Genomic DNA, 26,398 nt, shown 5'->3' with positions numbered 1-26,398 from the left:
GCTCCGTGAGCCCGGACGAACGCAATGGGAGACTCACCCGGGCGTCCCAAGAGGCCATTGAGTATGTTAGAGATGAGGGTTATCAGTTGTGCGGGTGTTTCTTCTCCCTCTCTGAGGCCGCGTATCCGCAGGTTGTTTCTGCTGCCCCTGTTGTCCAGATCTTCAACGTGGCGTGCCATGGCCTGCATTTGGGTCAGTTGATGTGACTGGGCCGTTGAATGGGCCGCCTGTGCCGCGGTTAGGTTGTCGTGGTCAGCCTCAATTTGGGCCATGCGGTCAGCTATGCCCTGTATGTCCGCTCTCATCATTTGAATGTCTGCCCTGATAGAGGTCTGAAGGGCCGTGGTGGCGTTGGTCAGATCAGCTCGGGTGGGTAGTGCCTTCAGCAGGTTAAGCCAGTCTGCCGGCGGGGTCGCCATGGTTTCACTCCGGTCTGGGGAGTGGGAGTTAGGAGTGGAGGCTTCTGACTGTGAGTAGGCCTCAGACGCCGCCTGGGAGTTTGGGTCCGGCGTTGCGGCTAAGTATTGCCGCATGGAGGAATTTACCAGCGCCTGGCGGGTCTCAGAGGGTTTAGGGGTGCTCCCGGTCTTTGAATGTTTCCCCATTTCGGGGAGCAGGGTCAGCTTTCTCGGGCTTCACGGGCGTGCTCGGAGTAGCGATGTGATTATGCGGCCATTCCGTTCCACCGCTCGGCCACGCCCCACACTATGTTTTCTATCCTCCAATTGCTATATGCTATTATGATGCTGAAACAGCACCTCTGACAAATATACCAATACCATATGGTAATGAAACAACGGGGGGAAAGGGCTGCGCTAAAAAGTAGTAAAATACAGTGTAAACCAGACCGGATGGTCACAATCTGATAATAATGGAAAACGTAAGTCTCTTACACCAGGTAAAGAAATTGTCTTATGGAAAAATATATATATCTTTGAGGAGAGTCTTTGCAGATAAAAAAAAAAAAAAAAAAGAGTATACAATAAAAAAGTAGTAGTAGAAATGGTAAAAATGAATAAAAATTGGATGAATAAAAAAATAGTCTCACTGATATAGCTTGGTGGGATATCTGTACAGTCCTCAGGAGTTGATCCGTCCGGGGAGTAGGATGATCCGTATATGTGGAGACAAAATAGGAGACACGACAAACTGCCAATAGTGAAGAATTGCGGCTCCAAGGGTAAAATGAGAAAATAATATAATAATACACTCACAATAGTATGAGCTTTGGACCAGCTCTGGACTTATAGGCGTTGCAGCGGTATGATCCCCGCTACCAGGATATACTTGAGAAGACGTCTGGCGATCCAACCTTGGTACTCCGGAATGTATAGGAAACAACAATAGTGCTCTCAGTAGGTAGGGTATGTGAAGTAACAGTAAATGAAATATACTTACAAATATAGAGCAGGAAATACTGCTCTATTAATAGGGCGCTGGTGGAATAATCCCCACCTGGGATTTCTTTGGATCAGGATCCGAGTATGAGAGGTAAAAATAGTAGTGATTGTAGAATAAAATAATATAATAATATTAAATAATAATATATATGTAAAAAATATGTATATAAAAAATATATATATATATATAAAAAGAAAAAAATATATAATAAAAATAAAATATAAAACTGCCAGGAATAATAAAATAGTATATCAAATAAAGTAGGAGTTGGTCCTATAAAGAAGGTAACCAAAATCACTTTAATATTTAAAATACACAATTTAAAACCATTAACGCGTTTCACCTAAACAGGCTTTTTCAAAATGGTAATATAGCATTAAACCTGGCAAGATACAGTATATATAAGACAATGTAAATTGTTAAAATTTGCGCCAAAAAATGATTGGCCAATCAGAAAAACACTTAGACTAAAACACTGTTAGACCTTAAATAAGTTAAAAACGAATGTGCATACAAATGGTCATAGGTAATATATACATGAAGAAACATAGAAATATAGAAAACGAAGCTTATAATATAAAATTAAAATTATTGGACTTGTGTCACATGACCGGACTTGGGGTGTATGGGAAATGTAGTATCTGAGCGCTATGCGCGGGGTATGCGCCCCTCCCCGTGAAACTTTTACCCGCCGGCACTACTATGGAGCTAAGCCTCATGGGGCTTGTAGTAGTGCCGGTCAGATGTGAGCACGCACGGGGGGGCGGAGACCTGGAGGCGGAGACCGGGAGGCAGCTCGCTGGGTAGATTAGCAACGAGCTGCTTCCTCAAGGGCACAGTACGGGTGCCTATATGGAACAAAATACTAGACGGCGAAAATAGCCGTCAAAGGGGAGGGGAGAGGGAATAGGAAATGTTAGCATAAATAAAATAAACATGAAAATGAATACCATAGTTCAAAACTATGGGTAAAATTAGTAACAATGAAAGAATGGAAGAATGATAAAAGTATAACCAGCTAGAGTCTAAAAAATAAAAATGAAATATAAAGTAAAACAGTATAGTCATAAAAAATTGTATAATCATAAAAAATTGTATAATCATAAAAAATTGTGCAGATCAAAGTCTGCATTTAAACCTTGAGGTGAGAGGGTCTGTAACTTATAGACCCACTCCATTTCTGTTCTTCCTAAGACATTTTTAATATCTCCCCCTCTCCAGGGTAAAGTGCATTTTTTTATCCCCATACATTTTAACAATTTAGGGTCTTTATTATGGTTAATAAAATGTTTGGATACTGTATGATTTAAGTATCCATTTTTGATGTTTCTACAATGTTCGCCAAGATACATAAAGACATGAATAAACCCCCAGGGAGACCAATAGTATCGGGTATAGGTTCTGTCCTTTGCAATCTTTCTCAATACTTAGACACTCTTCTTCAACCTGCTGTTAAACAAATGAAATCCTATTTACAAGATTCTATGTCTCTTTTAAACTTTTTAAGTCATTTTAAATGGGACCCAAATTTTATTCTAGTAACTTGTGATGTGCAATCATTATATACAATCATACCACACAATATAGGTTGTCAAGCGATAAAAAACATTTTAACAAAAGAAAAAAGGATCTCTGAAATACAAATTGATTTTATATTAGATGGTATCAATATTATTTTAAAAAACAACTATTTCTGGTTCCTCGACTCGTTTTATCTCCAAAAAAGAGGAACCGCTATGGGTACCAGGTTTGCCCCTAGCTATGCCAATTTATTTATGGCAGACTGGGAGTCCTCAGCTATATACGATGGAGACAAGCTAAGGGCAAACCTGGTCTCATATTTTAGATATATTGATGACCTGTTTTTTATCTGGAATGGATCCGAAGATAGTCTTATTTCTTTTATTCATGATCTTAACAAAAATGATAGAGGCATAATTTTAACCCATGAATTTAGCAAAGTACAAATTAACTTTTTAGATTTAAATATATTTGTCAAAAACGGGCAGATCCACACGAAAACTTTCTTCAAAAAAGTCTGCGTAAACACTGCAATTGACAGAAACAGCTGCCATTACAAACCCTGGCTCGACAGTGCTCCTAGAAGCCAATTTTTAAGGCTACGCAGAAACTGTACCGAATTAGATGATTTTAATGAGCAAGCAAATATTTTAAAAGACAAATTTATCGAAAAAAATTACTCAGAGACCGACTTATTAGAAAATATTAATTTGATCAAACACAAAAATAGGAGTGAACTTCTAACATACAAAACCAAAAATACAAACGAATCCATATCCCTCCCTATAACTTTTAACTACAATAACAAAAGCAGTGTAATTAAAAAAATTATTAAAAAACACTGGCATATTTTAAAACAAGACGATAAACTTAACAAAATTATTCCCGAAAAACCAAATATAGTTTTTAGAGGAGCTCCCAATTTTAGATCGATTTTAACCACGAATTTTACTAAAACTATTGTACAGAAAAACCCTGTATCCTTCTTTCCGCAAACTAAAGGGTTCTACAAATGTAAAACATGCATTGTATGCAAAACCACAGATCCCACATTTGCATCTAGGGTGACTCAGTTTGTTTCAAATAAGACTAACACTGTGTATAATATCAAAGAGTTTATTACCTGTAATACCAAAAATTTAATTTATTTGCTCGAATGCCCTTGTGGCTTCCAGTACGTTGGAATGACCACAAGGTGCCTGAAAATCAGGTTGAGCGAACATTGTAGAAACATCAAAAATGGATACTTAAATCATACAGTATCCAAACATTTTATTAACCATAATAAAGACCCTAAATTGTTAAAATGTATGGGGATAAAAAAATGCACTTTACCCTGGAGAGGGGGAGATATTAAAAATGTCTTAGGAAGAACAGAAATGGAGTGGGTCTATAAGTTACAGACCCTCTCACCTCAAGGTTTAAATGCAGACTTTGATCTGCACAATTTTTTATGATTATACAATTTTTTATGATTATACTGTTTTACTTTATATTTCATTTTTATTTTTTAGACTCTAGCTGGTTATACTTTTATCATTCTTCCATTCTTTCATTGTTACTAATTTTACCCATAGTTTTGAACTATGGTATTCATTTTCATGTTTATTTTATTTATGCTAACATTTCCTATTCCCTCTCCCCTCCCCTTTGACGGCTATTTTCGCCGTCTAGTATTTTGTTCCATATAGGCACCCGTACTGTGCCCTTGAGGAAGCAGCTCGTTGCTAATCTACCCAGCGAGCTGCCTCCCGGTCTCCGCCTCCAGGTCTCCGCCCCCCCGTGCGTGCGCACATCTGACCGGCACTACTACAAGCCCCATGAGGCTTAGCTCCATAGTAGTGCCGGCGGGTAAAAGTTTCACGGGGAGGGGCGCATACCCCGCGCATAGCGCTCAGATACTACATTTCCCATACACCCCAAGTCCGGTCATGTGACACAAGTCCAATAATTTTAATTTTATATTATAAGCTTCGTTTTCTATATTTCTATGTTTCTTCATGTATATATTACCTATGACCATTTGTATGCACATTCGTTTTTAACTTATTTAAGGTCTAACAGTGTTTTAGTCTAAGTGTTTTTCTGATTGGCCAATCATTTTTTGGCGCAAATTTTAACAATTTACATTGTCTTATATATACTGTATCTTGCCAGGTTTAATGCTATATTACCATTTTGAAAAAGCCTGTTTAGGTGAAACGCGTTAATGGTTTTAAATTGTGTATTTTAAATATTAAAGTGATTTTGGTTACCTTCTTTATAGGACCAACTCCTACTTTATTTGATATACTATTTTATTATTCCTGGCAGTTTTATATTTTATTTTTATTATATATTTTTTTCTTTTTATATATATATATATATTTTTTATATACATATTTTTTACATATATATTATTATTTAATATTATTATATTATTTTATTCTACAATCACTACTATTTTTACCTCTCATACTCGGATCCTGATCCAAAGAAATCCCAGGTGGGGATTATTCCACCAGCGCCCTATTAATAGAGCAGTATTTCCTGCTCTATATTTGTAAGTATATTTCATTTACTGTTACTTCACATACCCTACCTACTGAGAGCACTATTGTTGTTTCCTATACATTCCGGAGTACCAAGGTTGGATCGCCAGACGTCTTCTCAAGTATATCCTGGTAGCGGGGATCATACCGCTGCAACGCCTATAAGTCCAGAGCTGGTCCAAAGCTCATACTATTGTGAGTGTATTATTATATTATTTTCTCATTTTACCCTTGGAGCCGCAATTCTTCACTATTGGCAGTTTGTCGTGTCTCCTATTTTGTCTCCACATATACGGATCATCCTACTCCCCGGACGGATCAACTCCTGAGGACTGTACAGATATCCCACCAAGCTATATCAGTGAGACTATTTTTTTATTCATCCAATTTTTATTCATTTTTACCATTTCTACTACTACTTTTTTATTGTATACTCTTTTTTTTTTTTTTTTTTATCTGCAAAGACTCTCCTCAAAGATATATATATTTTTCCATAAGACAATTTCTTTACCTGGTGTAAGAGACTTACGTTTTCCATTATTATCAGATTGTGACCATCCGGTCTGGTTTACACTGTATTTTACTACTTTTTAGCGCAGCCCTTTCCCCCCGTTGTTTCATTTCCAGTTTGTTTTTAGGGTTTTGTGGGATTCCCTAATTAGGGTTGCAGCTTTTACTGTTATTGAGCGCAGACTCTTCTCTTTGTTTTAATACCATATGGTAACTTGAACATTCTGATATCTGTGTCTACCGCTCCCTAGATACAGCTAGATATTGCTTATAGCTCAGGTCACCTTGAAGGCACAGTTTAGGACCTACAGGAGCAGTATACAGATCACATTTATGTTACATAAAACTCCTTTGGCATTTTACCCTTCATTTTCACATGTTCAATCAGGTACCACATGGCCGAGGGTTTCCCCTGGCTCAGATTGGCAGTAATCAAATCAGATACAATGTTGCATCTTTCTCACATTGGATACATGTTGTTCTGTTGGACATGTACTTATTATTATTATGATAGTTATATAGCGCCATCAAATTCCGCAGCGCTTTACAGTGGGTGGATGAACAGACATGTAGTTGTAACCAGACAGGTTGGACACACAGGAACAGAGGGTCAGAATGTTTTGCAGAATTCTGAACCATAAGCCTGCCTCCATAGCCACACCCCCTCACTCCAGAAAAAGACTTCCTTACCAAATGTATGCACACAGCTCAGCCAGAGACAGTACTGAATGATCTACTATTAATAAAGGTGGTGATATCCTTACTATGTATCTCCCTGGATGTCCTCTCCTTCTGATGTAATTTGCTTGTAGTTCAGATAGCTAAGTGCTTTAAATGGCAGATTTGTACATATATTTAATTAAGATTTTTTTTTCTGTGGTGAGGAGACAAGGCTCGTGTAGTTTTGCATTCCCCAAAACATAGTATTTTTTCTTTGAGAAAAACAAAACAAAAAATTCAAACTTGCAAAAATATAGCATAGCAATGTGTGTCGGTACCTGAAGTCTCCCTTTCTGTCTATCACCAGAAAATTAATATAGCTCTAAATCCCTTAGGTATAAAGTGAACTGTTTTTCAAGTGCAACTAGATTAATGAAAGTATTGATACCATTTCCTGCTTCACTCTCGAGAGCAGGTGTGAGCACGTCTGTCTGACATCTTGTCATGTTTTGCTGTCTCCTACTGCATTCAACATCTGTTATTGGCTTCTACCCCTTACATTACTCAATATAACTACTCACCACAATGTCATACTCTCCACTTCCTAAATGTGTATAAGCATACCTTTATTTCTGAGTTGTGACTGTTGGAGAAGATGCACAATGTTTACAGATCAGCTCACTGCAATTTTAAACCTGTATCACACTATAAATGTATACAATGTACATAACAGAAAAAAAAACACACAGCAAGAGTCCCCCATAAAGCTGATAAATTGTCACTGTCCAATACAATGAGATTGTTCACTTTTGAGAGATTGTTGTCTTTATGTCTATCAATGAGTGGGGCATCAGTATATAAGCTCTTCGTGAATTGCTTCATAAGCATCATGGTCCATCGTATTCAAGCCATTTGAGGTCTACAAGTTTTGCATTGATGTTTGTTTTTTTTAAATTTAAAATGTAACACATTTATGAAATGCCGATTCTAACGTGCGATAACATGAGTCACTGTGTGTATTGCTTTTATTATGATATGTAAGTGCTTGTTTCAGCAATGCTGCTGTACAACTTACATAGTGACACAGATGACTGTGAATAACAATGCCTACTAAGCTACACAAACGATGGGCGGTCTGTCGTTTGCCAACAAGCAATGCTTTCTGTCAAGTATATTAACCAGTGTCTTCTGCTACTACTGTTAAGAATTGTGAAGTCAAGAAGTGTAATGTTTCCATTTATAAAGCATCTGTTTTGCGACACAACAGGACGTGAAACACACATTGTAGTGGTTAAGCCCCTGTTAGTTCAATAATTTAGAACTTTTTACCATCAAACATCCAATTTTCTTCCCCGCAGTCAGATCTGATAATCACATTAGTTACATAAGCTCAGTCATGATTTCATCATACTTACCCTGTTCACTAAGGGCCAAGTTGGAGGCCTGCTGCCTTGACTTTAGTAAATCACCGAGTCTTATACAAGTCAGTAGATCCCATGTGTATCTCAAAGCAGCTTTACATGTTTTGTTAGGAAGACATATACCCATGATCCTAAATGAGACCTGCCCCAAAGACCTTTATTTGTACTCAAGGATAATGGATGTGGGAACTCCTTTTATTTTGTGACATATCTGATATGTTATCTATCCTAAGCAGTTCTAACATTAAAGTGAAATTGTTATGAGAGGTTAACTTTTTTGTATTTATAATTTTAAAGCAATTAATATATAAATTATCATAAAGGTCAACGATAAACTGCATCGCATAGAAGCTATTAATTCCCCCATTCCAGTGCTATCAAGCCATCATTATGTCAGGTTCATATGTAACAACCACTTTCATACTTTCTCCTTTCCAACTCCTACCTGATCAAACCAAACGGGAATGCTCCCCCTTGTAATGCGGGCACGTTGTCACTTCATTTCTATATTCTATATTCCTTTTGGAAGGGCAAGAGTCACAGCAGCTCAATCATTGCAGCTGGTGTGAAGAAGTGCAGGAGAACAGCTTGGATGAGGGTTCTCCTGTTCCCATCTGTCAGTCAATTCCTGTCATATACATATGACACATGCATGTTAATATCAAAAATGTTATTGTTAATACAAACAACCACGTCTTCTTATAGAGCAGGGGTGCCCAAAGGGTAGATCCCCAGATTTTGTAGAACTACCACTCAGAATGACTAAGTATTATGGTAGCTTTAGTTTTGAAACACCTGGGGATCTGCCTATTGGGCACTCCTGCTATAGAGACTGTCACTTAAAATGTATGTAGGCAGACCATATACAAATATGAAATGGAATACGACGAAACAACAGCAATAAAAAAAGTATTTGAGTTTTAGCATTCCACCCTACATGAGATCACAGCCATCTCGTATGCTTTGTTTACTTCTTTTACACGCTTAAATATAGCCTTAGGAGGTAATGCACTTCAGACTGCTCTCTCACTTCTTAGAATGGATGCTTTCCACATTCATTTAATCTGCACACCTGCTGTCTACACAGTTTCCTCATTTCTTTTTTATTTCTTTGCTATTTGCATTTTTTTGTTTTTCTGCTTTATTGTAGGATCGGGGTACTCACCACTGGAAGATGATGAGGATATTTATGCACGCAATAGATATACCAACACAGGTGAATGCTTTGCCTAATCTGCATGCCATTATTTTCTGTAATATAAATTACTGCCAGTACTTTCAGCTTAACTGACTTACTTCTAATTGCCTATAAACCCATCTAAATGTCAATGAATTCAATTTCTTAATATGTTCATCTCTCCTTATGTCTCACGTCAATGTGAGATTTTAAATGAGGAACATCCCAAAGCGCAGGTAAGTATTTTTTAAAAAAATTTTTATTATTTGCATAAATGAATAGTTTTGGGTTTCATTCAAGTTTTTCTCCATATGCAAAATATGAATTTTTGGGGGGGTCAAGAAGGTTTTTTTTCCCCCTACTTTGCAAAATATAAGCACACATGTAAAGATGTTTTAGAACTATACAATACAATCACATATCTGAATGTTAACTATTCGTAGTAATATTGTGCATTGTTTTTTATAAAAATATCTCCACTGTATATATTGCTGTTAACCATGATGCAAATGGTATCGTCATTAATTGCCAGTGGGCAGATGATACTAGCAGCCTATTTTTTAAGTTTTTGTAAATATATTTTTATTCTACTGTATAGAGTTTTCGAGATTTAACACAGTGATACACACTGGTCCCTAGTTTTGACAAGTGTCTCTGGTCTCGCACGACCTTATCTAGCAACCTATTTTTATTCTTTGTTTTTGAAATCCTGCCAAAACATTTTGTGTGTAGTTGCATGGCCTAAAAAAATCTGAATTGCATGGGCTCATACAATACAAAAAACTCTGCACGACTAAAGAAATAACTTATTATAAATATTAGATGACCTAATAATAAAAAATTATAACTATACATAGTGTACATATACTTCTACTTCATGTACCACTACTTCTTATATATTCTACGGTCTTAAAATCATGTAGAATCACAATCTTCAGACATGTTGTCTGTATAATAGGGATGCACCGAAATGAAAATCCTGGGCCGAAATCAAAACCGAAAATTCAGAATGCCCTTGGCCGAAAAAACGAAAATGACTTTTTTTCTCCAAATGATTTTAAAATAGTTTTTTCTATAATTGTATTAATATTAGACTTTTTAATGAGTTCGAAAAACGAAATCGAAAAACTACAAGCCAATAAAATAAATAATAAGGGATCTTTTCATATTACATATTATACTACTGAGGTTACCAGTCATAAATTATTATATACACCACATTAAAAAAGGAAAACATTTTGTCACTATACCCACACTGCCAATATAATGTCACTATACGCACTGCCCATAATGACATAGTATCACTATACACACACTGCCCATAATGATATATCACTATACACACACTGCCAATATAATGTCACTATACGCACTGCCCATAATGACATAGTATCACTATACACACACTGCCCATATAATTATATAATATCACTACACACACACTGCCAATATAATGTCACTATACGCACTGCCCATAATGACATAGTATCACTATACACACACTGCCCATATAATTATATATCACTACACACACACTACCCATAATGATATAATATCACTATACACACACTGCCCATAATGACATAGTATCACTATACACACACTGCCCATATAATTATATAATATCACTATACACACACTACCCATAATGATATATCACTATACACACACTGCCAACATAATGATATAATATCAATATACACACACTACCCATAATGATATAATATTACTATACACACACTGCCCATATAATATATCACTATACACACACTGACCATAATGATATAATATCACTATACACACACTGCCAATAAAGATATAATCTCACTATACACACACTGCCAATAATGATATAACATCACTATACACACACTGCCAATAATGATATAATCTCACTATACACACACTGCCCATATAATATATCACTATACACACACTGCCCATAATGTTATAATGTCACTATATACACACTGACCATAATGATATATCACTATACACTCTCTGTCCATATAATGATCTAATATTACTATACACACACTGCCCATAATGTTATAATATAACTCTATATACACAATGCCCATAATGATATAATATCACTATACACACACTGCCCATATATTGCTCCCGATCACTAACACACCGCGCGCTCCTGATCACCCACCCCAGGAGCATGACATGGGTGTAATTTTCAGCAGATATTTATCCATTTTCAGCCGAAATGGGATAGGCCCAATTTCGGCCGAACATTTCGGCAGCTGAAATTTCGGTGCATCCCTAATATAGATCTCTTTTTTTCTTAACAAAAAATGGATAAAACGAGCGAAAAGAAATAAAGAGGTGTAACATTTTTTGAAAATACAATTTTTCCTGGCTAATCATGGCAGCATTTAACATATGGGTTTAGCTCCTCCCTCTAACCCTCAGGACAGGAAACACAAACAATCAAACAATTAAGCCTACCTTCCCCCAGTATATAAGGTACCCCAGTATCCTCCACACCTCAGTCTTTTCCTGTCCTCCTAGCCCTAGGACAGTTTTTTATTTTTTTTTCCAGTTTTATCTGGATAATTTTTTTTTTTTTTGCTCACCTGACCATGTTTGATATGGTCTTGTCCCTGTGGAGGTCAGCCTCCCTCCTCAGGAAGCCCAGGCACATGTAGCCCATTCTCCACGGAGTTGGGAACCCCTGGGAGCCTGGGTGGTTAGTTCCACAGGCTGTGGGAATCCTCTGGCGTCCTGTGTGTGATGCAGACCTCGATCAGACGATCAGCATGAAGGTAAGACGCTCGCGCATGCGCAATGCGTTCGACCGGACTCAGAGTGAATTTTGCCCATATCCAAAATGGCGGTTTCGCGATCTCGAGACCAAGTGAGCATGTGCGATCCTTTACAGGGGCAGAGCGGGAAATTTGAAATGGCGGTATTCAGTGGCGGCTCTAGACTTGGCGAGGCCTTAGGCGAGACTCATACATGAGGCCCCCACTAACACCATTATTGAAAAAATAGCAGTTGATGTATACATTGTTGCATTGTCTACCTTTGTGTGCCTGAGAATGTGTGTCTGACAGTGAGTATCCTTGTATATGTATGTATGTATGTTTCTCTGAGCATGTGTATGTTTGTGTACTGCCTGTGGCCTTTGGCACTGAGTTTATGGCGGAGCTATTTTATGACAGTGTGTATAATTATTGCCTTCAGGGGGTGACAGGGTGAGTAAAGGGGTAACTGTGGCAGGGTGAGTGTAAATGAGCAGGAGGGTGCCAAAGTGTATGGAGGTGGGTGCCAGAGTGTTGAGGGTTGACAGTAAGAATGAAGGGAGGTGCCCGAGTGCAGAGAGTGGTGCCCGTGTGTGCGGAGGGAGAGACCGTGTGTATGGAGGGGTGTCAGTGTGCCTAGAGAGTGGTGACAGAGTGTGTGGGGGAAATGACATAGTATGAGGGTGGTGACAGTGTGAGAGGGTTACATTAGTAAAGGGGTTGACAGAGTGAGAGGGAGGGTGACATAGTGAAGGTGGGTAACAGAGTAAGAGGGGGGTGTCAGAGTAAGAGGGTGGGTGACAGAATAAGAGGGTGGGTGACAGAATAAGAGGGTGGGTGACAGAATAAGAGGGTGGGTGACAGAATAAGAGGGTGGGTGACAGAATAAGAGGGTGGGTGACTTAGTGTGAGGGGGTGAACGTGTGAGGTGGGGTGACAGTGTGTGGGGAGCGACAGGGTGAGGTGACAGAGTACGGGTGGGTGACAGTGTGGGGGGGTCACAGGGTGGGTGACAGAGTAAGAGGGGGTGACAGGAGGGTGACCTAGTGTGTGAGGGGGGGAGACCTAGTGTGAGAGGGAGGGTGACATTGTGTAGGGGGGGTGACAGTGTGAAGGGGTGGCATAATGTGAGAGGTGAGAGACCTAGTGTGTGAGAGGGAGACCTACTGTGAGAGGTGGGAGACCTAGTGTGAGAGGGAGGGTGACATTGTGTAGGGGGTGACAGAGTAAGAGGGGGGTGACATTAGTGTGAGAGGGAGGGGACAGAGTGAAAGGGGGGTGACAGAGTGTGATGGGCTGACAGAATGTGAGGTGGGGTGACAGTGTGTGGTGGGGTGACATAATGTGAGGTGGGGTGACATAATGTGAGGTGGGGTGACAGTGTTAGGGGCTGACAATTTGAGGTGGAGTGACATGGTGAGAGGGGATGACATAGTGTTAGGGGCTGACAATGTGAGGTGGAGTGACAGGGTGAGAGGGGATGACAGGGGCTGACAATGTGAGGTGGGGTGACAGGCTGAGAGGGGGTGACATATTGTTTGGGGAGTGGCAGGGTGAGGTGACAGAGTAAAGGGGGTGATATAGTGTGGGGGGTCACAGGGTGGGTGACAGAGTAAGAGGTGGTGTGACAGGGTGAGGGGGTGACAGGTTGGGTGAGAAGGGGTGACAGGGAGGTAACAGGGTGAGGGGGTTACAAGGTGAGAGGGGATGAGAGGGAGGTGACAGGTGGGGTGGCATGGTGAGAATGGGTGAGGAAGGTGACAGGTGGGGTGGCAGGGTGAGAGGGGGTGACAGGTGGGTTTGCTGGGTGATAGGTGGGGTGGCAGAGTGAGAGGGGTGACAGGTGGGGTGATAGGGTGAGGGAGGTGACAGGGTGAGGGGGTGACAGGTGGGGTGGTAGGGTGAGGTAGGGTGACAGGATGAGGTGACAGCGTAAGGGGGGTGACAGTGGGGGGGTCACAGGGTGGGTGACAGAGTAAGAGGGGGTAACATGGTGAGAGGGGGTGACAGGTGGGGTGGCAGGGTGAGGGGGGTGACAAAGTGAGGGGGTGACAGGTGGGGTGGCAGGGTGAGAGAGGAGTGACAGGTGGGTGGCAGGGGGAGGGAGGTGACAGTGTGAGGTGGTGTGACTGGGTTCGGAGGGTGACAGGTAGGGTGGCTGGGTGGGGAGAGTGGCAGGTGGGGTGGCTAAGTGAGGAGGGGTGACATGTGGGGTGGCTGAGTGACAGATGGGGTGACTGGGTGAGGGGGTGGCAGATGGGGCAACAGGGTGAGGGGGTGGCAGGGTGGCAGATGGGGTGACAGGGTGAGGGGGTGATAGGTGGGGTGGCTGAGTGAGGGGTGTGACAGAGTTACAGACGGGGTGACTGGGTGAGGGGGTGGCAGATGGGGTGACAGGGTGAGGGGGTGGCAGATGGGGTGACAGGTGGGGTGGTTGCAGGGTGAGGGGGTGACAGGTGGGGTGGTTGCAGGGTGAGGGGGGGTGACAGGGTGAGGTGACCGCATAAGGGGGTGACAGTGGGAGGGTCACAGGGTGGGTGACAGAGTAAGAGGGGGTGACATGGTGAGAGGAGGTGACAGGGGGTTGGCATGGTGAGAGGGGGTGACAAAGTGAGGGGGCAGGGTGAGGGGGGTGACAAAGTGAGGGGTGACAGGGGGAGGGAGGTGGTGTGACTGGTTTAGGAGGGTGACAGGTGGGGTGGTTGGGTGAGGGGGTGACAGGTGGGGTGGTTGAGTGAGGGGGGTGACAGGTGGGGTGTCTGGGTGACAGATGGGGTGACTGGGTGAGGGGGGTGGCAGATAGGGAAAAGGGTGAGGGGGGTGGCAGATGGGGTGACAGGGTGAGTGGGTGATAGGTGGGGTGGCTGAGTGAGGGGGGTGACAGGGTTACAGATGGGGTGACTGGGTGAGGGAGTGGCAGATGGGGTGACAGGTGGGGTGGTTGCAGGGTGAGTGGTGTGACAAGGTGAGGGGGGGTGACAGGTGGGGTGGTAGGGTGAGGGGGGGTGACAGGGTGAGGTGACAGCGTAAGGGGGGTGACAGTGGGGGGGTTACAGGGTGAGTGACAGAGTAAGAGGGGGTGACATGGTGAGAGGAGGTGACAGGGGGTTGGCATGGTGAGAGGGGGTGACAGGGGGGTGGCAGGGTGAGGGGGTGACAGGTGGGGTGGCAGGGTGAGGGGGGTGACAAAGTGAGGGGGTGACAGATGGGTGGCAGGGGGAGGGAGGTGACAGTGTGAGGTGGTGTGACTGGTTTAGGAGGGTGACAGGTGGGTTGGCTGGGTGGGGAGAGTGACAAGTGGGGTGGCTGAGTGAGGGGGGGTGACAGGTGGGGTGTCTGGGTGACAGATGGGGTGACTGGGTGAGAGATGTGGCAGATGGGGCGACAGGGTGAGGGGGTGGCAGATGGGGTGACAGGGTGAAGGGGTGATAGGTGGGGTGACAGGTGGGGTGGCTGGGTTACAGATGGGGTGACTGGGTGGCAGATGGGGTGACTGGGTGAGGGGGGTGACAGGTGGGGTGGCAGGGTGACAGATGGGGTGACTGGGTGAGGGTGGTGGCAGGGTGGCAAATGGGGTGACAGGGTGAGGGGGTGACAGGTGGGGTGGCATGGTGACAGATGGTGTGACTGGGTGAGGGGGTGGCAGATGGGATGGCAGGGTGACTGGTGAGGTGACAGGGTGACAGATGGGGTGACTGGGTGAGGGGGTGGCAGATGGGGTGACTGGGTGAGGGGGGGTGACAGGTGGGGTGGCAGATGGGGTGACTGGGTGAGGGGGGTGACAGGTGGGGTGGCAGGGTGACAGATGGGGTGACTGGGTGAGGGTGGTGGCAGGGTGGCAAATGGGGTGACAGGGTGAGGGGGTGACTGGTGGGGTGGCAGATGGGGTGGCATGGTGACAGATGGTGTGACTGGGTGAGGGGGTGGCAGGGTGGGGTGACAGGGTGAGGGGGTGGCAGATGGGGTGGCAGGGTGACTGGTGAGGTGACAGGGTGACAGATGGGGTGACTGGGTGAGGGGGTGGCAGATGGGGTGACAGGGTGACAGATGGGGTGACAGGGTGAGGGGGTGGCAGATGGGGTGACAGGGAGAGGGAGTGACAGGTGAGGTGGCAGGGTGAGGGGGTGACAGGTGAGGTGGCAGGGTGAGGGGGTGGCAGATGGGGTGACAGGGTGAGGGGGTGACAGATAGGGTGGCATGGTGACAGATGGGGTGACTGGGTGAGGGGGTGGCAGATGGGGTGGCAGGGTGAGGGGGTGACAGATGGGGTGACTGGGTGAGGGGGGGTGACAGATGGGGTGGCAGGTGGGGTGACTGGGTGAGGGGGTGGCAGATGGGGTGGCAGGGTGGCAGATGGGGTGACTGGGTGAGGGGGGTGACAGGTGGGGTGGCAGATGGGGTGACTGGGTGAGGGGGTGACAGGTGGGGTGGCAGATGGGGTGACTGGGTGAGGGGGTGACAGGTGGGGTGGCAGATGGGGTGACTGGGTGAGGGGGGTGACAGGTGGGGTGGCAGGGCGGCAGATGGGGTGACTGGGTGAGGGGGGTGACAGGGTGGGTGGCAGGTACCTTTTTCCCTGGTGGTCCAGTGGTGGCAGACTCCCTGGTGGTCCAGTGATGGCAATCAGACTCCCTGGTGGTCCAGTGGGCTCTGCGATCTGCAGCTCTGCCGGATGCAGAGCTGCAGACCACATGGTGAAAGTCTCGCGATCTTCAGTCAGAGCGTTGCCGTGGTAACCCGCGGCAACGCTCTGATTGGCTAGAGATCGCGAGACACTTCAGTCTGCAGCTCACACCCGGCGGAGCTGCAGACTGAAGGCTGGCTCTCCCGGTCAGACTGACAGGAGGGGCCTCGCACCCGGCGGCATACAGGGGAAGCCGCCGGGCCCCCTCCTGTGTCGGGTCCTCAAGGACCCGACATGTCAGTCTGCCCTATGGCGGTTTAGGCGGCCGCGAGGCCCCACACAGCGCGAGGCCTTAGGCGGCCGCCTAAACCGCCTAATTAGAGAGCCGCCTCTGGCGGTATTTAGACTAAAAAACGCTCGTTTTCGTTCCCTTCAAAGATACAGTGCTCTAGTAGGCTGTTATTAAAGCTCTGCAGGTAAGTGAATTACTTTTTTTTTACAAAGCTTCATAATGTTGGGCTGAGAATACATTATTTTTTTTTATGTTCTTAGCCCTACAGTCAGTATGGATCCATCATCCCCTTCTGCAAAATCAACGAGATCTGCAATAGGTCATAGGTGAGCAACATTTTTATTTTTATTTTTTCTTCACGTTACTAAAAAGAGTGCATAGAGGGTACAGTCTCATGACTTCTGTGTCTTACAGCCCTCGTGACCGGTCCTGTCCCAGATCCCCATCGAGGAGAAGGGAAAAACCGGCAGCCTGCCCTGGATGTGAAGCAAGGCCTATGGATAACTGCAGGCTCTGCAGAAGATGCTTAGCCATGGTCGCAGGAGAATCTGATCGCCAGAAGTCACCGCAAGCCTCTACCTCCTCAGCCAAAGATATGGCTTACTGGATTAAACAAGCGGTGGTGGAGGGAATTGCTGAATCTCACAAGTATAAGAGATCAAGAGGTGAGACCTTCGGCATTGATTCAGATCAGTCTGAACATGAATACAGACAGCCTTCAGCTTACCTGGATTTAGAGCAAATCTCTTCCAGTGAAGAGGAGTATATGGAACAACCTTGCTCCTTGGACTCCAAAACTATGGAGCATTTGATTATGGCTGTTAGAAGAACATTGGATTTGCCGGAAGAGGCCAAAGAATGTTCAGCTTCTGACAGACACTTTGGTGATTTGCATAAGAAAAGACCTTCCTTCCCAGTTCACAGCTCTATTAAAGAACTGATGAAGAACGAGTGGAAAATTCCCAGCAAGAGGATTACTAGTCAAGGAAGGCTTTCGAAGTTATATCCGATCAAAGAGGAGGATTCCAGAATGTGGACTACGGTTCCTAAAGTTGATGCTCCTATCATTAAGGTTGCTAAAAGATCTACGCTCCCGATTGATAGCAATGCTTCCCTTAAGGAGCCCATGGATAAGAGGATTGACGCTGATTTATCTAAAGCTTTTATGACAGCAGGTTTAGGTTGCCATCCGGCTGTATCCATTTCTGCTTTGTCTAGAGCCATGCGTTCCTGGTTGCTTGACTTGGAGGATGACATCGATAAAGGTGTTAGTAGACGTCAGTTGGCTGAATCCTTAAGAGATATCAAACTCGCCAGTGACTGGCTTTTGGAATCCTCCACTGACCTCATTAGAATTCTTTCTAAGGTTATGGCTCATTCAGTCACCGCTAGAAGGGCGCTTTGGCTGAGGTCCTGGGGGGCAGACCTTTCCTCTAAGAATAATTTATGCTCACTTCCCTTTATGGGGGAAGTGCTTTTTGGAAAACCACTGGATGAAGCTATTAAAAAAGCGGCCGAGGTTAAACAGGTTATGCTGCCACAAGATAGACGTCCTAAGAGACCTCATTTGGACCGCAGACCTTTCAGGGATCAAGGCTACTTTAGGGAAAGTAAGACCTACAGACCAGGCAGAGAATTCTCGAGGCATTCCAATTGGAAGAGCGGCCAGAATGTAAAATCCTCTAGGGGCAAGACGCAGACTTCTTCCTTTCGCCCCAACAAGCAGTTCTGAAGGTGGCTTACTCCAGGCTCCTCGAGTGGGAGCACGTCTTTCATTCTTTCAGAGGGCCTGGGAAATCATTCCAGATGCTTGGGTGAGATCCATTATCAGCGGAGGTTATCATCTGGAATTCGAAGAATATCCGCCTCCACCAAGGTTTATTTGCACAAGGCTTCCTGCCAACATCCAAAAAAGAGAGATTCTGAATCTTTATGTCTACAATCTGCTTATGGAAAAAGCCATCGTGCCTGTACCCATAAGAGAAAGATTCCAGGGTTATTATTCTCCCCTGTTTTTGGTCAAGAAGCCGGAAGGAAAATGGAGACCTATTCTAGACCTCCACCAGCTCAACCTTTATCTAAGAGTCAGAAGATTTCGCATGGAATCCATTCGCTCCATCATTCCTGTTGTTCAACACCAAGATTGGATGATATCTATAGATCTCAGGGATGCCTATTTTCATGTCCCGATCACGATCGCCCATCAAAGGTTTCTCAGATTTTGTGTCCGGAAAGAACACTTTCAATTTCAGGCCCTTCCGTTTGGTATAAGTACGGCCCCAAGGACCTTCTCGAAGGTTCTGGTCACCATCATTGCCTTGCTCAGAAAAGAAGGTGTAGCGGTGTTCCACTACCTGGACGACATCCTGGTTGTGGCCCCGGACCGAGGATTAATATTTCAACACAGACGACTAGTCCTCGACACTCTCTCTCATTTCGGCTGGCTCATCAATTACGAGAAGAGTCACTTGCATCCTTCAAGAGAACTGATATTCCTGGGAGCAAATTTCAATACAGACACGGCGATTGTATCCCTCGCACACGACAGAAAGATCGTGCTGCAAGATCGGATAAGGGACTTCAGACTGAAGACTTCAGCCTCGGCAAGAGAGTTTATGAGGCTCCTGGGGACTCTTTCCTCCACAATAGAGCTTGTCAGGTGGGCTCAGTGGAACCTTCGCCCTCTTCAGCAATTTTTTCTGGAAAATTTCAGGACCAGCTCAAGGGATTGGGAGATGCTGATTCGCATTCCTTTGGTTCTGAAACAGAAGCTCCTATGGTGGATGTCGTGGGAAAATATCTCCCGAGGGTTCCCCCTGCGGGAAATAGATTGGGTGGTCATTACGACGGATGCCAGTCTGACAGGTTGGGGGGCACATTTAGGCAATCGATTTTTTCAAGCAAAATGGCCTCCGAAAACTCAATGCTTACCTTCCAACATCAGAGAACTAAGAGCTACTTTCCTGGCCCTTCTTCATTTTCAACATGTCATCAGGCATTGCTGGGTCAAGTTGAGAGTGGACAACAAAGCAGCTGCTGCCTACATAAACCATCAAGGCGGAACAAGGAGTGTAGCCCTGATGAGAGAAATCGTTCCCATTATGACCTGGGCTCAGAATCATGTGGAGGGCCTGTGTGCCACCTATCTTCCAGGGAAGGAGAATGTATTAGCGGATTTCCTCAGCAGACACCTGATAGAAGCTTCAGAATGGCAACTTTCCAGGAGGATCTTCACCCAGTTGGTCCAGAAGTGGGGTCTTCCCCAAGTGGACCTCATGGCGACCATTCGGAATGCGCAGGTACCATGCTTTGTGTCGAGGAGATACCATCCGAAGGCGGTTGCTCAAGATGCTCTATCCATCGATTGGGGGTTCAATCTGGCTTATGTCTTTCCTCCGATTCCCCTCATACACGCTGTTCTGAGAAAGATCTCCAAGGAACATTGCAAGGTGATAGCGGTCCTTCCCTTCTGGCCTCGTCGCCCTTGGTTTCCCCTGTTACAGAGGTTATCGATGGACCTGCCTTGGGAACTTCCAGTCTCAGAAGACCTGCTGTTTCAGGGACCAGTGTTTCATCCGGAGCCTCACAAATTCAGGCTCCATGCATGGCTATTGAGAGGAAGTCTCTAGTTGAACATGGCCTTTCAGACCAGGTTATCTCAACCCTGTTACGTTCCAGGAATCCTTCTACTTCTTCTACGTACCATAAAGTATGGGAAGCCTTTGCACGATGGGGTAATTCCACGGTTCAAGATTTAAGTTTCCCTTCCGTATCTCAGGTTTTGGGTTTCCTACAAGCAGGCCTGGAGAGAGGCCTTCAACTTAACACGCTTAAAGTGCACTGCTCGGCTCTTTCAGCTCTTTCTGGTGTTCGTTGGGCATTAAATCCTATGGTGATTCGATTCTTCAAAGCAGTCATTAGGATTAGACCTCCTATCAAGGGATTCTCGGCTCCTTGGAATCTGCCTCTGGTTCTGCAGGCCTTGACGGAACGTCCCTTCGAACCTATTGATGAAGTCCCTATGCAGGTTCTTTCTCTGAAGACCCTGTTGTTGCTGGCCTTGGTATCTGCTAGGAGAATGTCAGATATTAGAGCACTGTCATCTGAGGAACCGTTCACTACCTTCTTTGATGATAGAGTTGTGCTACGGCCTAGACCGGAGTTCCTTCCTAAGGTTGTTACATCCTTCCACCTGAATCAGGAGATTGTCCTGCCGGGGTATTTTCAGGAGCCATCTTCTCCTGAAGAAGAAAGATGCCATACGCTAGACCTGAGGAGATGTCTTTCCACATATATTGGTCGCTCAGCTAATTGGAGGAAGTCTCCCCAATTGTTTGTGATACCTTGGGGTTCTCGTAAAGGTGAAGCAGCCTCTGTAGCTACCCTTCGTTCCTGGACGGTTCAGGCTATTTCTAGAGCTTACAGAGCGAAACAGGTTCCAGTTCCCAAGGACATCAAGGCACATTCCACAAGGTCCATTGCTACTTCATGGGCTGCAGAGTCAGGAGTTCCTGCAGAGAGCATCTGTAAAGCTGCCAATTGGTCATCGTTGAGGACCTTTGTACGTCACTACAGAGTGGATGTCTCTTCTCATTTGGATTCAGAGTTTGGCCTGTCGGTCTTGAACTCTTTTAAGCCTTAAGTGGATATTAAACAATTTTTGTAGCATGACTTACCCTCCCTGAGTGGTTATTGCTTTGGGAATCCCATATGTTAAATGCTGCCATGATTAGCCAGGAATAGAGAAAATTTATTGATACTTACCGTAATTTTCTTTTCCTGGCTATTATTCATGGCAGCATTTGGTCTCCCACCCTATCTTGGTTTATTTGTCTTGTTACTGGACTGAGGTGTGGAGGATACTGGGGTACCTTATATACTGGGGGAAGGTAGGCTTAATTGTTTGATTGTTTGTGTTTCCTGTCCTGAGGGTTAGAGGGAGGAGCTAAACCCATATGTTAAATGCTGCCATGAATAATAGCCAGGAAAAGAAAATTACGGTAAGTATCAATAAATTTTCTCTAGTATTCACTTATTGGTGAGGCCTAATAAAATTTGGTTGACAATTATTATTATTATGTTATTATTTATATAGCGCCAACAAATTCCACAGCGCTTTACAGTGGGTGGACGAACAGACATGTAGTTGTAACCAGACAAGTTGGACACACTGGAACAAAGGAGTTGAGGGCCCTGCTCAATGAGCTTACATGCTAGAGGGAGTTGGGTAAAGTGACACAAAAGGTAAGGATAGTTGCAAGAGAGGAATCAGTTGGGAATTATTAACAGTTTAATTTATACGCTTTTATAAAAAAGTGGGTTTTTAATGATTTTTTGAAGGAGTGGAGACAGGGTGAGCATCTAACGGAGGAGGGTAGTGAGTTCCACAGGAACGGTGCAGCCCTGGCGAAGTCTTGAAGGTGAGCATCAGAGGTGGGCGTACGGACAGAAGATAGACGTAAGTCTTCGGCAGAGTGTAAGGGCCTAGACGGAACATACTTGTGTATTAGTGAGGATAGATAGGTGGAACAGCATTATGTAGAGATTTGAAAGCAAGAACCAGAATTTTAAATTGAGCCCTATATTGTACAGGGACTGACAGAAGGGTGAGGCGTGGGAGGTGCGGGCGGACAGGAAGATGAGCCTCACCGCCGCATTCATTATAGACTGTAACGGTGCAAGTTGGGAGCACGTAAGAACACTGAGAAGCGGATTACAGTAGTCAAGGCGAGAATGGACAGGCACCTTAGTCGCATCTAGCGTTAAGTAGGGTCGCATGCGCACAATGTTTTTGAGATGGAAGCGACAGGATTTGGCGATAGACTGAACATGAGGCGTGAAGGAGAGGTCGGAGTCAAAGAGAACACTTAGGCAGCGAGCCTGCGTGGTGGAGCTGATGGTAGCACCGTTGACTTGGAGGGAGACAGACACAGGTGTAGCAACACTTGAGGGAGAAAAGACGAGAATTTCAGTTTTGGTCAAGTTGAGTTTAAGGAAGTGGGCAGTTATCCAGTCAGAAATAGCAGAGAGGCAGTCAGAAACACTAGTCAAGAGGGACGGGGAAAGATCAGGAGAGAACAGGTAGATTTGCGTGTCATCCACATAGAGATGATATTGGAAGCCAAAGGAGCTAATGAGTTTACCAAGGGAGGCAGTATAGATAGAGAACAGTAGGGGACCAAGGACTGAACCTTGGGGGACACCAACAGAGAGGAGTTGGGGAGAAGAAGCAGAGCCAGAGAAATAAACACTGAAAGAGCACTGGGATAGGTAGGAGGAGCATCAGGAGAGAGCAATATCTTGTAGACCGATATTGCGTAGGATGAGAAGAAGCTGTTGATGATCAACAGTGTCAAAAGCCACAGACAGGTCAAGTAGAATTAGGATAGAGTAGTGACCATGAGATTTTGCAGCGAGTAGATCATTGGATACTTTTGTCAATGCCGTTTCCACAGAGTGCTTAGCGCGGAAACCAGACTGAAGCGGGTCTAGCAGAGAGTTAGACTTGAGGAAGTCTGTCAATCTTGCATACACAACTCTTTCAAGGATCTTGGATGCAAAAGGCAGTAGCGAGATAGGACGGTAGTTGGATGGGGAGTTAGGGTCAAGGTTGGGCTTCTTAGAATTGGGGTTACAGTTGAATGTTTGATGGGCGATGGAAATATGCCAGAGGAGTGAGAGAGATTGAGAATTTTAGTGAGAGGTGGAGAAAGAGAAGAAGACAGAGTACGGATGAGATGCAAGGGAATTGGATCTAGGGAGCAGGTGGTGGGGCGGGAGGGCTGGAGCGGAGCAGAAACCTTGTCCACTGTAGCGGGTGCGAATGAACATAAAACAGCAGAGGGAGTGAGGTTAGGGTAAGTATTGTAAGGGGAAGAAGAAAGATGAGAGATCTCTTCCCTGATTGTAGAGATCTTGCCAGTGAGGCGGTCAAGTTAGTAGGTGGAGGAGGAACAATAGGGCGAAGAAGAAAGTTAAATGTGTGAAATAGTCGTTTGGGTTTGCGGGAGAGTGTGGTTATGAGGGTATTGAAGTAATTTACTTTTGCAGAGGAAAGAGCAAAGCTGTATGAGCTCAGCATGAATTTATAGTGGAGAAAGTCAAACGCACAGTGAGACTTTCTCCAACAGCATTCAGCAGTTCTGGAGCATTTCTGGAGGTATCGAGTCAGCTTGGTGTGCCAAGGTTGTTGTTGGGGATGCCTGCTGCGTTTAACCCCTTAAGGACAGATGACGGAAATATTCTGTCATGATTCCCTTTTATTTCAGAAGTTGTGTCCTTAAGGGGTTAAATGTAGGAGGTGCCATGATGTCTAGTTGAGAGGAGACGGTGGAATTGTAAAAGGAGGTTGCAGTGCTAGGACAGGTGAGGTTTGAGATAGGTAAAAGGAGAGTTTGGAGATTAGTGGAGAAATGCTCTAGGTCAAGACATTGGAGGTTTCTGTGAGATTGATGTTCAGACAGTGGTGTCAATTGGGTCTTAGGTATGCCGATGTCAAAAGTCAGCAGATGGTGGTCAGATAGAGTAAAAGGAATATTGGAAAGATTAGAGGCGGTGCAGAGATTGGTGAAGGCGAGATCAAGAGTGTTTCCTGCTGTATGGGTTGCTAAATTGGACCATTGCATAAGGCCAAAGGAGGAGGTTACAGAGAGCAGACAAGAGGCATCAGTGCAATTGGGGTTGTTAATTGGGATATTGAAATCCCCAAGTATAAGGGAAGGAGTGCTAGATAAGAGGAAGTGGGGATGCCAGGAAGAAAAGTGCTCAATGAATAGTCTAGGATAACCGGGCGGGCGGTACATGATAGCAATTCTTAAAGGAGTGGGTTTAAATAGGCGGACAGTGTGAACTTCAAAAGAAAAAAAGGATAGGGCAGGTGGAGTTATGATTGGTTGAAAAGTACATTGAGGGGAAAGAAGGATGCCTACACCACCTCCTTTACAGTTTAGTCTGGGGGTGTCCGGGGGAGAGAATTGTAGCCCACCAAAACCTAAAGATGCAGGAGTAGCGCTATCAAAGGGGGACAGCCAGGCCTCTGTAAGTGCAAGTAGTGTGAGTGTGTTTGAGATAAAAATTCATTATTACCATTTGGAGTTTTGTGAATAAACTCATAGAATAGTATAATAGTGGAATTTTACTGAGCATTTTTTAATTAAAGATTTTTTTTTTTCAAACATAGAATAAAATAAACATTGAAAAGGAAAGGATTATTGAACTCCATGCAGGATGAAACCGTCTCATATACACTTTTTATAGTACACGTTCAAATTCACACGCCCATGAAACTTTAATTACTTTAAATGTAACATAACATCAAACTGTATCTATCAAGACCAAATAACTTTTTTGTTGTAATGCCTATCTATTCAATGTTTATTTTAAATTACTTTTTAAAAGTATAATAAAGTGGTAACATAAATCTTTTCTCCTCTTTGATAGTTTCATTTGAATTTATTTCCTCTGAATGCCTTCCAAATTAACTGTATAATTTTAAGATTTAACAAATTCTTCTCCAGAGGGCTTTGAGCCAAAAGTTCATTCCACTTATCATTTTTTTTTGTATGTTGAAACTACAAGTAATTTGGCAACCATTCACAGAAATAACAAACATTGCTTTGATGTTCTTTAATGATCAAAAGGCACTGGTTTGTTTTTGTTGTTCAAATGCAGTCTGTATCTCAGATAGCCTGGTACATAGACACATGCATAACAAGAAATTATAGCATACATTTATTTTAAGTGTGTTTACACAGTGCCAGTCCTGTTGATGCTCTGAATTCATCCATTAGACAAAGAGGGTAGATGGAAAAGTTACCTTTAAAAATCTGACAAATAGCAATTTACAGCACCTTTTTTACTGACTGCTAAATTTTACAATAAAGAATAGATACTATTTTGAGAACAAGTGAATTTTCCCTTTAGTTTGAAATTAAAATCAGACAGTTCTTTTGACCTTATATGTAACTGATTCCAGGGTGCTTTGCACAATATTGTTGACCTGATTTAGTAGTTAGGATGCCAGAAGTACACAGGATCCATTCTATGGTAATGGGGCAAACTGTTTGCCCTCTTACCTGCATCCCGCTGGGTGTCGAGCTTCCATAGATGCTAGTTGAGGGAAATTTGACTTCTGCAGTGCTGCAAAAGCCGGATTCTAATCCCCACGGTCATTCGTTGGCTGAGAGCATCAGTTGAGCACCCTCAGCCAGCGAATGATCCTCTGTACAAGGAATATGCACAGAATTGACATTAACCAGCCTGGAACCTTCATTCCAGGCTAGCTAAGGACACTACCTCCGGTCAGTAAACTATCTTGTTATGTGCAGCATTTTTTACTGATATGCTGCACATATCATACGCATATCGTATGCTGCTACATTCAAATCACTGAAGTTGTCATGGTACTTTTGGTAACCCTTTAAAAATAAAGTCACTATGTTTTCAACTGTAACTTGATTTACATTTGAAACTATCACGACCCCACTGCTGTCAGTGAACGTAATTC

General features: G+C 44.1%; 1 protein-coding gene across 2 annotated transcripts in view; it reads left to right on the top strand.

The window, feature by feature from the left end:
* Positions 1-26,398, top strand: part of SRPX (sushi repeat containing protein X-linked) — a 125,299-nt gene that overhangs the window by 48,985 nt on the left and 49,916 nt on the right. The window contains exon 2 of one of the 2 annotated variants that reach the window (XM_063444257.1): positions 9,195-9,260. The exons of the other annotated variant lie outside the window; for it this stretch is intronic. Within the exon in view, the coding sequence (XP_063300327.1) occupies positions 9,195-9,260 (66 nt within the window). The remainder of the gene's footprint in view (positions 1-9,194; positions 9,261-26,398) is intronic. 2 annotated transcript variants of the gene reach the window in all.

This window comes from Pelobates fuscus, chromosome 1, assembly GCF_036172605.1.
Source record: "Pelobates fuscus isolate aPelFus1 chromosome 1, aPelFus1.pri, whole genome shotgun sequence".
In the NCBI taxonomy this organism is placed as follows: Eukaryota; Metazoa; Chordata; class Amphibia; order Anura; family Pelobatidae; genus Pelobates; species Pelobates fuscus.
The sequence above is the reverse complement of the archived record's forward strand: the minus strand, read 5'-3'. Positions and strand labels throughout refer to the sequence as shown.